The following is a 14,283-nucleotide window of genomic DNA, read 5'->3' as shown; positions in this document are numbered from 1 at the left end:
AGATGTTTTTACACAGATTCAGTGAAACAACTTTAATTGTTTTTTAAACAGTCTCTCTGTGTCAGTTCTCAGGACTTTTGTAACTTGTAACTGAATCTCTGTGGTTTGGAGTTCAGCTTCACTCCAACCTTCCTGGTCTTATTACTATTTACTGATCACTTCCTACAGACACACTGCATTCTATTTCCTGTAGCTGTTTCACATTAAAAGCTTTCTACCAACAAGCAGCAGCTTTTATTGTGAAGCAGCTGCAGGTAATAAAATGTGTTTGTCACCAAGTTAGCAGAGCTTTGTTAGCAGTGCTATTCTTCAATAACAGTTGGTCTACACAACAAGATATGGACATATTCTGTGTTATGTTGTCAGTGGTTCATTTTAAAGATTGTATGGAAGAATAGTACAAGCAGAAACAGCCACAATGAGCTGTTAGATAAAGAGCTGCAGATGACAGTCTCTTACTGTGTTTGTGTAAACCAGCTCACATAAAACACGTCATCAAAGTAAACAACAACTTTAAACTCACCATGCAGCCTTGTGGATAAATGTTTGAGCTGCCAGCACGACTTCAATGATCACAGTTGCTCACGACTCTGTTCACATGTTCCCATCCCGATCAATAACAGAGATATAATTCAATATTACTTCCTAATATCACATGTTATACTTAATACAACAATAATTATCTTTATTTCTTTTTGAACAAATAATTTAAATTTATTTTGAATAAATTGTGTCTTTTGTTTTTCATACTCAGTGTGTAGATATGTCTGCTGCCAGCTGTCTGCGATCTGAAGATCAGTTTCTGTGCTCCATCTGTCTGGATGTGTTCACTGATCCAGTCAGCACACCATGTGGACACAACTTCTGCAAAAACTGCATCAATGAACACTGGAACAGTAATGACCAGTACTCGTGTCCGATGTGTAAAGAGGTTTTCTACACAAGACCTAAGTTGAAGGTGAATACTTTCATCTCTGAGATGGTTTCTCAGTTCAGACAGGAAGCTCAACAGAAAGCCAGCAGCAGCAGCTCAGAGCAACAAGCTGCCAAACCAGGAGAAGTTCCCTGTGACGTCTGTACTGGAACCAAACTGAAGGCCCTGAAATCCTGTCTGGTGTGTCTGACCTCCTACTGTGAGACTCACCTGGAGCCTCATCTGACAGCTTCACGTCTGAAAAGACATCAGCTGATGGACCCTGTGGAGAACCTGGAAGACAGGATGTGTATGAAGCACGATAAACCTCTGGAGCTGTTCTGTAAGACTGACCAGACATGTGTCTGCATACTCTGCTCTGTTTTAGACCACAAGACACATGATGTTGTTCCTCTGAAAGAAGAATATGAAGGAAAGAAGGCAGAGCTGGGGAAGACAGAGGCTGAAATTCAGCAGATGATCCAGAAGAGACGACTGAAGATTCAAGAGATCAAACACTCAGTTGACCTCAGTAAGGAAGATGCAGACAGAGAGAAAGCAGAAGGTGTTCAGGTCTTCACCGCTCTGAAGGAGTCTGTTGAGAGAAGCCTGAATGAGCTCATTGAGACAATTGAAGAGAAGCAAAGAACGACAGAGAAACAGGCTGAAGACTTCATCAAAGAGCTGGAACAGGAAATCTCTGAGCTGATGAAGAGAAGCTCTGAGGTGGAGAAGCTCTCACGCTCTGAAGACCACCTCCACCTCCTCCAAAACTTCCCGTCCCTGAAAGCTGCTCCACCCACCAAAGACTGGACAGAGGTCAGCATCCATCCACCATCATATGAGGGGACTGTGGTGAGAGCTGTGACTCAGCTGGAGGAGACGCTCAGTAAAGAGATGAAGAAGCTGTTTGAGGTCGAGCTGAAGAGGGTCCAGCAGTATGCAGTGGATGTGACTCTTGATCCTGATACAGCAAATCCCTGGCTCATCCTGTCTGATGATGGAAAACAAGTAAACTGTGGTGACGTGAAGAAGAATCTCCCAAACAACCCAGAGAGATTTTCTCCAAGTCCCTGTGTTTTAGGAAAGCAGAGTTTCTCTTCAGGCAGATTTTACTTTGAGGTTCAGGTTAAAGAGAAGACTAAATGGGCTTTAGGAGTGGCCAGAGAGTCCATCAACAGGAAGGGAAAAATCACACTGAGACCTCAGGATGGTTACTGGACTATATGTTTGAGAAATGGAAATGAGTACATAGCTTGTAATGACCCTCCAGTCGTTCTCTCTCTGAAGTCTCAGCTTCAGAAGGTGGGGGTGTTTGTGGATTATGAGGAGGGTCTGGTCTCCTTTTATGACGTAGATGCTGCAGCTCTTATCTACTCCTTTACTGGCTGCTCCTTCACTGACAAACTCTACACATTCCTCAGTCCCTATCCTTATGATGGTGGTAAAAACTCCGCCCCTCTGATCATCTGTCCTGTCAATCAAACTGAGTAGAGTTATCACCTGTTTTATGTCATAAATGTGTCTTTGTTTTTGAAGAGAGTAAATATACAAACACATTCTTGTTTATTATGAGAAAAAACACAAACTAGGATTTCTATCTAAAATTAAATCTCTATTTAAACATCTGATCAAATCCACAGAACTTTAGTTTCATTTCTAGTCAAAAAGACAAAGTTTCCAAAAAAAACAAAACTTTCAGTTTGAAGTGAAACCACAGAAAACAAAGTGTGAATATTTCACAGTGTCATAAAGCTTCATTGTAGAGTTCGGCTGAGACCATGACTCCACAGAATATGTGTCAATATTTTACAGGTTGTAATAAGTGCTGAAACACTTAATGACAGAACAACAGAAATGAATTGATTGATTGATAATCGTTTAAATTATTTGTCAGACAAACATTCTCAGGCTCCATCTTTTTAAATGTGAGGTTTTGCTGCTACTCTCTGCTCTATATGATGGTAACTTGAATAATTTTTGGGTTTTGGACTGTTGGTCAGACAAAACATTCAAAAACACCTTGAACTCTTAGAAACTGTGATGAATATTTTCACTATTTTCTGATATTTTATAGATTAAATAATGATTCAAAAACAGGTTAAAACAAGGTTGTTTATTAATGAAAATAATCATTAGTTGCAGCTCTACAGTTGATTAATAGAATATATGTATAATGTGTATAAAGGATTTTCTTATCTTGTCTGAGGTTTGTTTCGTTTCTGTCCACTTTGGCCAATTTGTTTGTTTGAATATTGATGAGATTGATTATGATTTAAAGAAATCTGTAAATATGTGATTGTAAAAACCTGTAAACTAAACTATGTCTGTAGTTTTAATGTAAAGCTTTAAAAACATGGCCTGAGTAAGCAGTGACTTGTTGAACACCAAACACAAAAAATAAAACCTGGTTTACAGAGAAGCTGTGTTTGTGTTTCTGTTACAGTTCATTAACAATCACAAATGTTTTTCTGCTTTCTTTACCAAACACTTATTAGTCTACATATGCAGCTTTGTATCATCATGTTTCAATATTTTCTCTCTGCATTGATTATTGTTTTTATTTTACTGACCTACAATCTATTGAGAGGTAATCATTCCTCCTGTTCATACTGACCATTAGAAGATCCCTTCATAATGACCTTACAATGGAAGTGATGGGGGACAAAATCCACAGTCCTCCTTCTGTGCAAAAAATGTATTTAAAAGTTTATCTGAAGCTAATATGAAGCTTCAGCGTCCAAATGAGTCAAATCAAGTAGATATCTTTCAACGTTACAGTCTTTTTAGTGCCAAAGTCCCTCTTTTTGTTATTATACTTCTACTGCAGCTCAATTGGACCAGGTCTCCCTTGTAAAACAGATTATGTATATCAAGAATTTTTCTGGCTAAAATAATTTCTAAAACCCACACATTTTGGCATACAGCCTTCATCTGGACTTTTTGATGATAGTGTGCAGAAACTGCATTGATGAACTACTTTTCTTTTTTAAAAATGTAAAACAGACTATTTGAAACGTGAAGACGATCATATACATCATACACAGCTCCTTTCCTGATGACTGGAAATGTGCCGTTGTCACGCCTATTTTTAAATCTGGAGATCGCCTTGAAGCAGTAACTACAGACCAATAAGTATACTGTCAGTACTCTCAAAGGTTGCTGAGAAAGTTGACATTGAACAACTGACAACATTTCTTAATACAAGCAATTTTGGTCTACATTGTATGCAGTTTGGCTTTAGAGCAAATCAGTCCAATGAAACTGCTACCTTGCACTTAATAGAGCAAATTAAATCAAGACTTGACAAAGGAGGAGTAGTTGGTGCTGTATTTTTAGATCTACATAAAGCATTTGACAGTCAATCATGATGTTTTAATTTCAAAACTCTCTAAATTCAACTTATCTTCTAGAGCACTGGTATGCATGTCTTCATATTTATCTAATAGGAGACAATGCATTAAAGTTGGTGACACACTGTCCAGTAACATGAAGTGCACAATCGGTGTTCCACAAGGGTCAGTGTTAGGTCCCCTATTATTTAGCCTATATATTAATGATCTCCCTCAACAGTGTAATGATGCAGAACTACAAATGTTTGCAGATGACACCGTTGTGTACACACATGCAAAAACAGTTGAGTTAGCTGCTGCTAAGCTAACAATTGCATCGGAAAGGATCACACATTGGCTTGATCAATCATGTGTGAGTCTTAATGTAAACAAGACAAACGGTATGTTTTTCACTAAAACTATGGTACAACCTCCTAACGCTGATATTTTCATCAAAGGTGAAAAAATTGACATAGTTACTGATTTTAAATATCTTGGTGTGACACTGGATCCAAATGCAAACTTTAAGAAACATGTTTAAAAACCAGTTAAAACCATAAAGTACAACTTATTTTAGACATATTAGAAACTGTCTCTCTTTGGATGCAGCCAAGATATTTATGCAGCTATGATTCTTTCCCATATGTCTTACTGCATCACATGTTAGGGGCAGGCTGGATAAACAGCCGTAAGACTTCTTGAGTCCTTATACAAACAATATGGTTAATACATTTTTAAAAAACACTTATTTTGGCACATAGCCTTCATCTGGACTTTTTGATGATCAGGTGCAGAAACTGCACTGATGAGCCACTTTAGATGATCATATCTATTTGATCATTTCTTATGTGAAAACAAGAGCCATGCTAGCAGCTCTGTGAGGCTACACTGAAGCATAGTGGTGCTTTGAGCTAAGGGCTAACGTCAGCATGTGAACATGCTCACAATGATAATACTAGCATGTTGATGTTTAGCAAGTATAATTTTTACAAGGTATTTAGTCATAAACCAAAGTAAAGGACGGATTCAAATTTTGATGATGACGCTACATGAAAAGTCAGGAAATCAAAGTTATTCAAGGTCATCGTCTGGGGACCAAATGTCACAGAAATGCATCTAATAGATGTCTAGATGTTTCAATAAAAAAACAGAAATTACACTAGAGGAGTCAGAGCATCATCACAGTCAGTAGGATTCATTCTCGGGGGAACATGAATATCTGTACAAGTTTTCATGATAATCTGTCCAATAGTTGTTGAGATTTTTCAGTTTGGACCAAAGCTGCTCACATGGTGAAAAATGTTTGATAATTGACTCAAATATCAGACATCAGATTGTCCTTAAACACATCAACAGCTGTCCAAAATCAGCTATTGGCAATGTAATCAATCACTATTGATTTTGAACAATCATTAAGGCAGAAAGCCTTTAGAGACTAAACAGTTCTGCACCAACAGAATCAGGAAATAGATGCAGAATGTTTGTGTTTTAACAGGAATCATGTTAAGCTTCGGTTCTGTGTGATGAAGCGTTTCCTGTCACTCCGACAGTTTTCAAACATCGTCGTCTCATTTTCAGAATGACGTTTACTGTCATCATCTCAGTGAAATGCAGACGCAGTGGCCTCGAGTGTGGAGCGACCCACTTATCATGTGTGTTTGACATGGATGAAGGGCTGGGTGTCCTACTTCCTCCTCAGAGTGTGTGTGTGTGAGCAGCAGCCTGCATCGTCCACTCTGCTCAAAACAAAACAATGAATCACAGATTGATTTATTTCCAAACTGGTTCGATCATTTCTGCAATATCAGAGAGACGACACAACAGACCACATTCTGATTCAAGTAGATTCAAGAAGTAAAATATTTTTTCTTTATCATGACGAACATAATTTCTCCAACAGTCAGTACTTTAAATCAGTATTTCTTATTACTGTATTACATTTTATTACAGTATATTAGCTGGTTTATGGACAGAAGAAGCTGGAACAAGACTAAAGTGCAACACTCACCATTGTGTTGTCATTACGTGTTGATTGATGCCTGTAATACAAACTACACATAGAGACAGAAGTACTGCAGCTATAATTGGGATGTAAAAGTTTTCGGTGATTTGACTCATATCACTGGTGGGAAACAGACAGAAGTGAATCCTGATGTGTGCGGATGAAAGTCCTTTAACGTGTTTTACATGTTATGTGGTTGTGGTGTCGCTAACGTGTCTATAGTCATGCTAACAGCTCCGTAACGTACAGTGGTGGGCTAAATGCTAACTTTAGCATTGGCACTATGCTCACAGTAGCAATGCTAACATGCAGATGAATTAAAATTTTTACTAGTGTTGTAGCATGCTAACATTTGCTAATTAGCACAAAACACCAAGTGTTTAATGTCTGTAGTTTTGCAGGTATTTGATCATAAATCAGTGTTGGACAAATTAAAATGTCGACCTGATGATGGCGCTAGATGAATGGTTGGAGGATCACTAAGTATTGATTGACAGGTAGCATATCGTTAGCTTGTGTTAGCTCCTGAGCAGATCGGTTCTCCACAGTTTTAAACGAGGCAGCATTGTTTTGGTTTTACCTTTTTTTTTCTGTTTGTTTATTTGTTGTTTTTTTTACTGTTATTAGAGCAAAACGATGAACTAAAAGCAGCAGAACATATTTTTCACAGAGCAGCAGACTGGCTGGTTATTCCCTGCAGGAATGATTTAATTGAGTGTTATTAGAAAAAAGTAACTTAATATAGTTTATTGCACCTTGAATACTTTGCAGTATTTTGCATAAAAGAGTGAAAGAACAGGAGGCAACGTGTGCAGTGATGCAGCTTTCATGCTGGCTCCAAGAGTTTGTGTGTGTTTGTGTGTACAGTCGCTGTAAAAACCAGGTCAGGTGTTATATTTAATATGAGACCTCATAGCAAACATATGTGAGGGTTAGAGGGGAATAAAGGTGGGGTGGGGGGGGGGGGGGGGGGGGGGGGTTAGGGTATGATGTCAGCGCTGATGGCATCGATCCAGCAGGGTAACAGCTGATTCCCTGCAGCTCCCAAACACACTGTAAACAATAGCGCAAACCAACAGTCATGGTTCAAGGATTCAAAAAGCTTTATTAGTCACATGCACAGAGATACAAAGTCATACATGCAGAGGAGTGAAGAGGATCCTCAGTTACTGTGCAGGAATATCCAACGGATCAACAAATAATCAATCAATCATCAGTAAATACACCAATCTGCTAAAAACTACTGTATATACATACAAATCTTACCAGTCCCAGAATCTACCAGTGTTTATAGTTAAATAACCTGGTGTGCAGGTAAAAGTGTCCGTGTGTGGAAGTTTTTGTTGAAGTGAAGTGTGTGTGTGTGTGTCGAGGATCCAGTTGGCCTGAGGATAGAAACTCCTCTTCAGTCATGTGACTGTGGAGGCGTCTGCCAGACCTCAGCAGTCCAAACCCTCCATTGTTGGGTTGTGAAGTGTCTCTTGTGATATTTTGGGCTCTCAGTCTCACCCTGCTGCTGCTGTAGGTGTCCTGCAGCGTGGGAAGAGCTTGAACCGTCCTTTAAGAGCACAAAACGACAACATTTAAGCACATTTATATGATATGAATATGTCTCTCAGCTTGATGACCTTCAACGACCTTCGTCTGACCAAACAACAACCTTCAGACGCTGCTTGAAAGACTTTTTTTAGTAAGTTTTCCCTGCTTTGTTCATCTTTTTCTACCCACATTATGTGACCTCAACCCCTGGGGTCGGTCACATGTCGTCTGTTCCCACGCCGCCAAGCCGCCACCTCGTGTCCAACCAGGTACGACGTCTGAGAGGAGACGTTAAGACGGATCAGACGCAGAGTCGCACAACGTTAGTCGGTCACAAGTCTCCCAACAGTCCCATCAGCGTTTAGACACTCAGACAGCTTGTCCTCATTTCCCAGGAGGCTTTGGGACCCTCGTCCTCTTGAATAGGAACACCACGCCGCCACAACCTGATGACCTCCTGACCGCCAGGATGTGGAGCGACAGTTATAGTAAACTTTTAGAATCTCCTGTCAGTTTCTGGGTCGAGTCCTGATTCAGTGAAAGTTTTGTCAAAGTCTTTATTTTTAAATATAGAAATATAAGAAAACTGCATCTTCCTTCATGCTAGAAGCAAGATTCATTCTTAAGAGACACGTATGAGTGATTTTAGAGAACATGTGGAATTCACCAGTTTTCTTTTTTTGACTTTTCTTAACAGAAAAAAACACTAATTTGCCCAGAAATCATAATGTCTTAATCTGAATGAATATGGAGTTTAAATATGATGAAATGAACTTAAAATAAAACTAAAAAAAAAAAAAAAATGATGCAAAATCAATATTCTGTTCAGCATATCATCATCATCATCATCATCATCATCATGGCTGCCAGTTCAGTCAGTGGATTTGTTTTTAGAGGCGACTCGTCATTGTTTCAAACTGGTTCCCATTAAACTCCAGGAGACATTTTTCATTGAGTGCTTTTTCTTTTTAAATGTATTTACTTTAACCATCCTTCATGCTTACAAGAGTCCCTAGATCCATTTAGATCCATTTAGATCCATTTAAACCATTCAGATCATCAGACTTGTTTCTGTAATTTCAATAGAAATTGGAAGACGTGTTTTTAGATTTAAATCTCCATCAGACTGGAATCATTCACTCACTCAGATCTGTTTCTGACTTCAAGACTTCTTTGCTTGTTTACATCATATGTTTTTGTTTTTGACTGTATTTACCTTCATTTATTGTTTCTCTCTTAATGATCTTTTTACTGTTTTAATTTGTAGCTGGACAATTTTATTTAGTTTTTCAGTGATTAATATCTTGTCAGTCTTGGGCAGATGAAGCTTGTAAAAGAAAAAAAAAATGTTAATGTTGTTTTCTGCTATGGATCAGTGTGTGTGTGTTTGAGAGTTATTTCAGCCTTCATGGTCCTTCGCAGCACTTCCCCCCCTCAGAGAAACCACACATCACTTTCCTAAATCCACACGCCGCCTCCCAGTTGGATCCTCGGTGGGACCGAGTTTAACGAAAACAGAATTAGACTCGATGAAAGTTTAATGATCTCTGCGGGGGAATTAGACGGTCGCAGAGCAGATGAAGAGGAGAACGCACAGAGGATCATCAAGACTAATAATTACAAAGATCACAACAGCTGAATGTGCTGAATGTTGAAACACGGAGCCTCACAGATAAACGACTGTCAGGTGTTTTCAGACTTCATCGTGTTTAATGGAGATTAGATGCTTTTATTGACCCCCCCGAGAGACTCCGTTAATCTCATCCACACCGTCTGTTGGTTTGTGTGTTGCTGTTTTTATCCACACACACACGTTAAAGTAAATCAGTGGTTAATAGTTTTGGGGGCAGAGCAGGTCGTCCACAAATCTGAAGGTCGATGGTTCGACTGAACCAGAACCCTGCGTGGTCGCCTGCTGCTGTCGGCGTGTGTGTGTGTGTGTGAGCAGCAGAAACATTGTAAAGCGCTTTGGATAAAAGCTGTTATATAGTGTAAATGCATCCATTTAATAGAAAACACTGCGGAGAGTTAAGTTCAAATCATCAGTCATCATCCAGTGTTTCCTGTGTTCCCTCCAGGCTCAGATCGCCTTCCTGCAGGGGGAGAGACGAGGTCAGGAGAACCTGAAGAAGGACCTGGTGAGGCGGATCAAGATGCTGGAGTACGCCCTCAAACAAGAGAGGTTAGTACAGCAGACCTGTGAGGACACTCCCTGCAGTAGAACTCAACCTTCACCTGAAGCAAATAATAACAAAAGTCTTTCCTAAATAAAATGTCCTCACTTGAGAAATGTTCTCTTGCTCCCTCACTTTCAAAATAAAATGTCCTCACTTTAGAAATGTTCTCTTGCTCCCTCACTTTCAAAATAAAATGTCCTCACTTTAGAAATGTTCTCTTGCTCCCTCACTTTCAAAATAAAATGTCCTCACTTTAGAAATGTTCTCTTGCTCCCTCACTTTCAAAATAAAATGTCCTCACTTTAGAAATGTTCTCTTGCTCCCTCACTTTCAAAATAAAATGTCCTCACTTTAGAAATGTTCTTTTGCTCCCTCAGTTTCAAAATAAAATGTCCTCACTTTAGAAATGTTCTTTTGCTCCCTCACTTTCAAAATAAAATGTCCTCACTTGAGAAATGTTCTCTTGCTCCCTCACTTTCAAAATAAAATGTCCTCACTTGAGAAATGTTCTCTTGCTCCCTCACTTTCAAAATAAAATGTCCTCACTTTAGAAATGTTCTCTTGCTCCCTCACTTTCAAAATAAAATGTCCTCACTTTAGAAATGTTCTCTTGCTCCCTCACTTTCAAAATAAAATGTCCTCACTTTAGAAATGTTCTCTTGCTCCCTCACTTTCAAAATAAAATGTCCTCACTTGAGAAATGTTCTCTTGCTCCTTCACTTTCAAAATAAAATGTCCTCACTTTAGAAATGTTCTCTTGCTCCCTCAGTTTCAAAATAAAATGTCCTCACTTTAGAAATGTTCTCTTGCTCCCTCACTTTCAAAATAAAATGTCCTCACTTGAGAAATGTTCTCTTGCTCCTTCACTTTCAAAATAAAATGTCCTCACTTTAGAAATGTTCTCTTGCTCCCTCACTTTCAAAATAAAATGTCCTCACTTTAGAAATGTTCTCTTGCTCCCTCACTTTCAAAATAAAATGTCCTCACTTGAGAAATGTTCTCTTGCTCCCTCACTTTCAAAATAAAATGTCCTCACTTTAGAAATGTTATCTTGCTCCCTCACTTTCAAAATAAAATGTCCTCACTTGAGAAATGTTCTCTTGCTCCCTCACTTTCAAAATAAAATGTCCTCACTTTAGAAATGTTCTCTTGCTCCCTCACTTTCAAAATAAAATGTCCTCACTTTAGAAATGTTCTCTTGCTCCCTCAGTTTCAAAATAAAATATCCTCACTTTAGAAATGTTCTCTTGCTCCCTCACTTTCAAAATAAAATGTCCTCACTTTAGAAATGTTCTCTTGCTCCCTCACTTTCAAAATAAAATGTCCTCACTTGAGAAATGTTCTCTTGCTCCTTCACTTTCAAAATAAAATGTCCTCACTTTAGAAATGTTCTCTTGCTCCCTCACTTTCAAAATAAAATGTCCTCACTTTAGAAATGTTATCTTGCTCCCTCACTTTCAAAATAAAATGTCCTCACTTGAGAAATGTTCTCTTGCTCCCTCACTTTCAAAATAAAATGTCCTCACTTTAGAAATGTTATCTTGCTCCCTCACTTTCAAAATAAAATGTCCTCACTTGAGAAATGTTCTCTTGCTCCCTCACTTTCAAAATAAAATGTCCTCACTTTAGAAATGTTCTCTTGCTCCCTCACTTTCAAAATAAAATGTCCTCACTTGAGAAATGTTCTCTTGCTCCCTCAGTTTCAAAATAAAATGTCCTCACTTTAGAAATGTTCTCTTGCTCCCTCACTTTCAAAATAAAATATCCTCACTTTAGAAATGTTCTCTTGTTCCCTCACTTTCAAAATAAAATGTCTTCACATTAGAAACATGTCGTCTCCCTTAAAAATTTACTTCATTACCAAAAATCTCATCACGCACACTTTTCACTTTTTTTCGTTTTATTTTTCTCTCCTAAAAACTGTCCTGACAATGTGAAGCTGCTTCGTTTATTGATTTAAACTGCGTTGTTTTATTTCCAGACACATAAAATACATAAATGAAAACATTATTTCTATAGATGAGGTCATGAAGTGGCATCAGAAATAAAAGGTTAGTAAGATGATGAAAAAAAAAAAAGTAGAAGTAGTAGTAAAAGTAGAACAACATTCATCAATATGAAAATGATTTATTGGTTAAATGTTCAGCAGATGTACAAAGTGAGACATGTGACATGTTGATATTATTATTGAATATTAATAATCATGAACAGTTTAATCTGCAGTCAGATTTCATTTCATTTCAAAGTGACTCTGATTGATAAATCCGATCAGTTTATCCTGATTACAAATCACTGCAACATGGTTTAAGCCACTTTTGATCAATATCCATCATTGCTGTTATAAATGAACTTGCTGAGACTTGAAACTTGCTGCAGATAAATATAATAATCCTTCACATTCAGCGTTTACTCAGCTGTATATCAGATACTTTATCAATAAATGTTGACTGTGTCTCTGCTGCAGGTTTCAAGTCTCATGTTGAGCTGAAATTAAATGAATCTGGTGGCTGTTTGTTGTGTTTTTATAGATAATAATCAGCAGTAATGTGACATCTTTAAGCTATTTAATAATCAGGTTAAACACATGTACGTCGACATAAAGATTGATAATATTTATTCCAAAAAGACATAATTCAACAAGAATGATTTAACTAAACTAATAAGACCTTATCAGACATTGTGATAACCATGTTATACGTGTGTGTGTGTGTGTGTGTGTGTGTGTGTTCATCCTCAGGGCCAAATATCATAAACTGAAATATGGGACAGAACTGAACCAAGGGGAGATTAAACCTCCTAGTTATGATTCAGGTAAGACGTTTTCATTTATTACATACGGTGTAATAATATGTTGCTTTGAATGATTATTTATTATAGTGCAGCATTTTGTTCACAGATGGTTAAAATGACAGTTTTTCGTTCCTGACATCCCACGTTTGTTTGAATTTCCAGAAAATTCCAAAAGGAAATGTTTGAATGTTTGTTTCCGTCCACTGCTGATGTGTGAATATCAGCAGATAAACAGCAGGTGGCGCTGATCCTCCAGTCGCTGCCGTTAAACCGTCACAGAAGAAGAAGAGGAAACAACGAGACGATGTCATTAAAAGAGTCAAAGCTCAGACGATGGAAAACATGATGGAAATATGATGTTTCTGTTAGTTTCATGTACTGATGTGAGGAAGGTTACAGCCTCCTCATCATCGCTCCACACACATCTGATGTTTTCAGCTCTTCAGTGACGTTCGAGTCACGTGATTCATCATTTATTCACTCAGTCTGTTTGCGTTTCCTCGTCAGCCGAGCAGTAAAACTTTTTCATGATATTTTAATTTCAGATGGAAAAACACTGATCAGCTGCTGCTTCATGTTCATCACCTGATCACGACGCCTCCCTGTGGATCCCATCTGGGATCCCAGGAGGAGCTGTAGCCGGGGAGAAGGACCTCTGGACTACATCGCATTGGGAAAATAATGAATGGATGAACAGAAACATGTTAGTAATTCTCTCTCTCTCTCTCTCTGTGTGTGTGTTTCAGATGAAGGGAATGACAGTGAGGCTCCCAGTCCTCCCAACAGCAGCCATCAGCTCAGCTGGAAACAAGGACGCCAGCTGCTCAGACAGTGAGTTTACACACATGAACACACACACACACACACACACACACACACACACACACACACACACACACACACACACACACACACACACACACAGCCTAATTCAGTGTCATGGGACAGCAGTATGTGTGTGTTTAAGTGTCTCAGAACAAAAAGCAGAAAGCAGCAGAGTCAATCTTCTTAAAGGAGATTAACACTTTTAATGGGAATCAAACACTAATCCACTGTGACCAGTTGGAGCCGGTGTGTGTTTCCTTTCCTGTCTGCGTGTGTGTGTGTGTGTGTGTTTGAAAACCTAATTTCCAACATATTGTTTATATATGTATAAACATAAAGTGTTTTTTCATGTTTCCAGCTGTTCGTTCCTGCTGATGTTTTCTAAATCATCAGTTCTGTGATCGATCGCTGTTTCACTTCATCACTCTGATAATCGACCTGCAGACGTGATCCATCACATTGATTCATGTTCTCACACAGATGATGCAACTTTTATGTATTTATTTATTTTTTTGTCTGGTAGCGTTGTACCAGACTCAGGATATTCAGTCGACTCATAGTCGCTACGTCAGACTGATGCGTCGACTCAGAAGGAAAAGTAACATATTCTCTGTATTTACCTCGTTACATATATGTGGTTCTTATGGGCCGACATACTAAACATTATCAGGCATATAAAATTGCCCCCCACCCCTCTGATTTCAT

The 14,283-nt window shown here is 38.5% G+C and overlaps 2 protein-coding genes across 3 annotated transcripts in view; both read left to right on the top strand.

Annotated features, from left to right (window-relative positions):
• strn (striatin, calmodulin binding protein) overlaps window positions 1–14,283 on the top strand; it is a 65,146-nt gene that overhangs the window by 26,512 nt on the left and 24,351 nt on the right. For both annotated transcript variants that reach the window (XM_044342315.1, XM_044342314.1), the window contains exons 2-4: window positions 9,865–9,968; window positions 12,701–12,774; window positions 13,500–13,584. In XM_044342315.1, coding sequence (XP_044198250.1) covers window positions 9,865–9,968; window positions 12,701–12,774; window positions 13,500–13,584 — 263 coding nt within the window. The remainder of the gene's footprint in view (window positions 1–9,864; window positions 9,969–12,700; window positions 12,775–13,499; window positions 13,585–14,283) is intronic.
• LOC122974529 (E3 ubiquitin-protein ligase TRIM39-like) lies at window positions 764–2,887 on the top strand. The gene has a single exon (XM_044342572.1). The coding sequence runs from the start codon at window positions 764–766 to the stop codon at window positions 2,405–2,407; it is 1,644 nt and encodes a 547-aa protein (XP_044198507.1). The 3' UTR covers window positions 2,408–2,887.

The sequence above is a fragment of the Thunnus albacares genome, chromosome 3 (assembly GCF_914725855.1).
Source record: "Thunnus albacares chromosome 3, fThuAlb1.1, whole genome shotgun sequence".
Lineage (NCBI taxonomy): Eukaryota > Metazoa > Chordata > Actinopteri > Scombriformes > Scombridae > Thunnus > Thunnus albacares.
The sequence above is the reverse complement of the archived record's forward strand: the minus strand, read 5'-3'. Positions and strand labels throughout refer to the sequence as shown.

Excerpts from the sequence above, each read along its gene's own strand:
- LOC122974529 (XM_044342572.1), top strand. The coding sequence starts at position 764 with ATGTCTGCTGCCAGCTGTCTGCGATCTGAAGATCAGTTTCTGTGCTCC.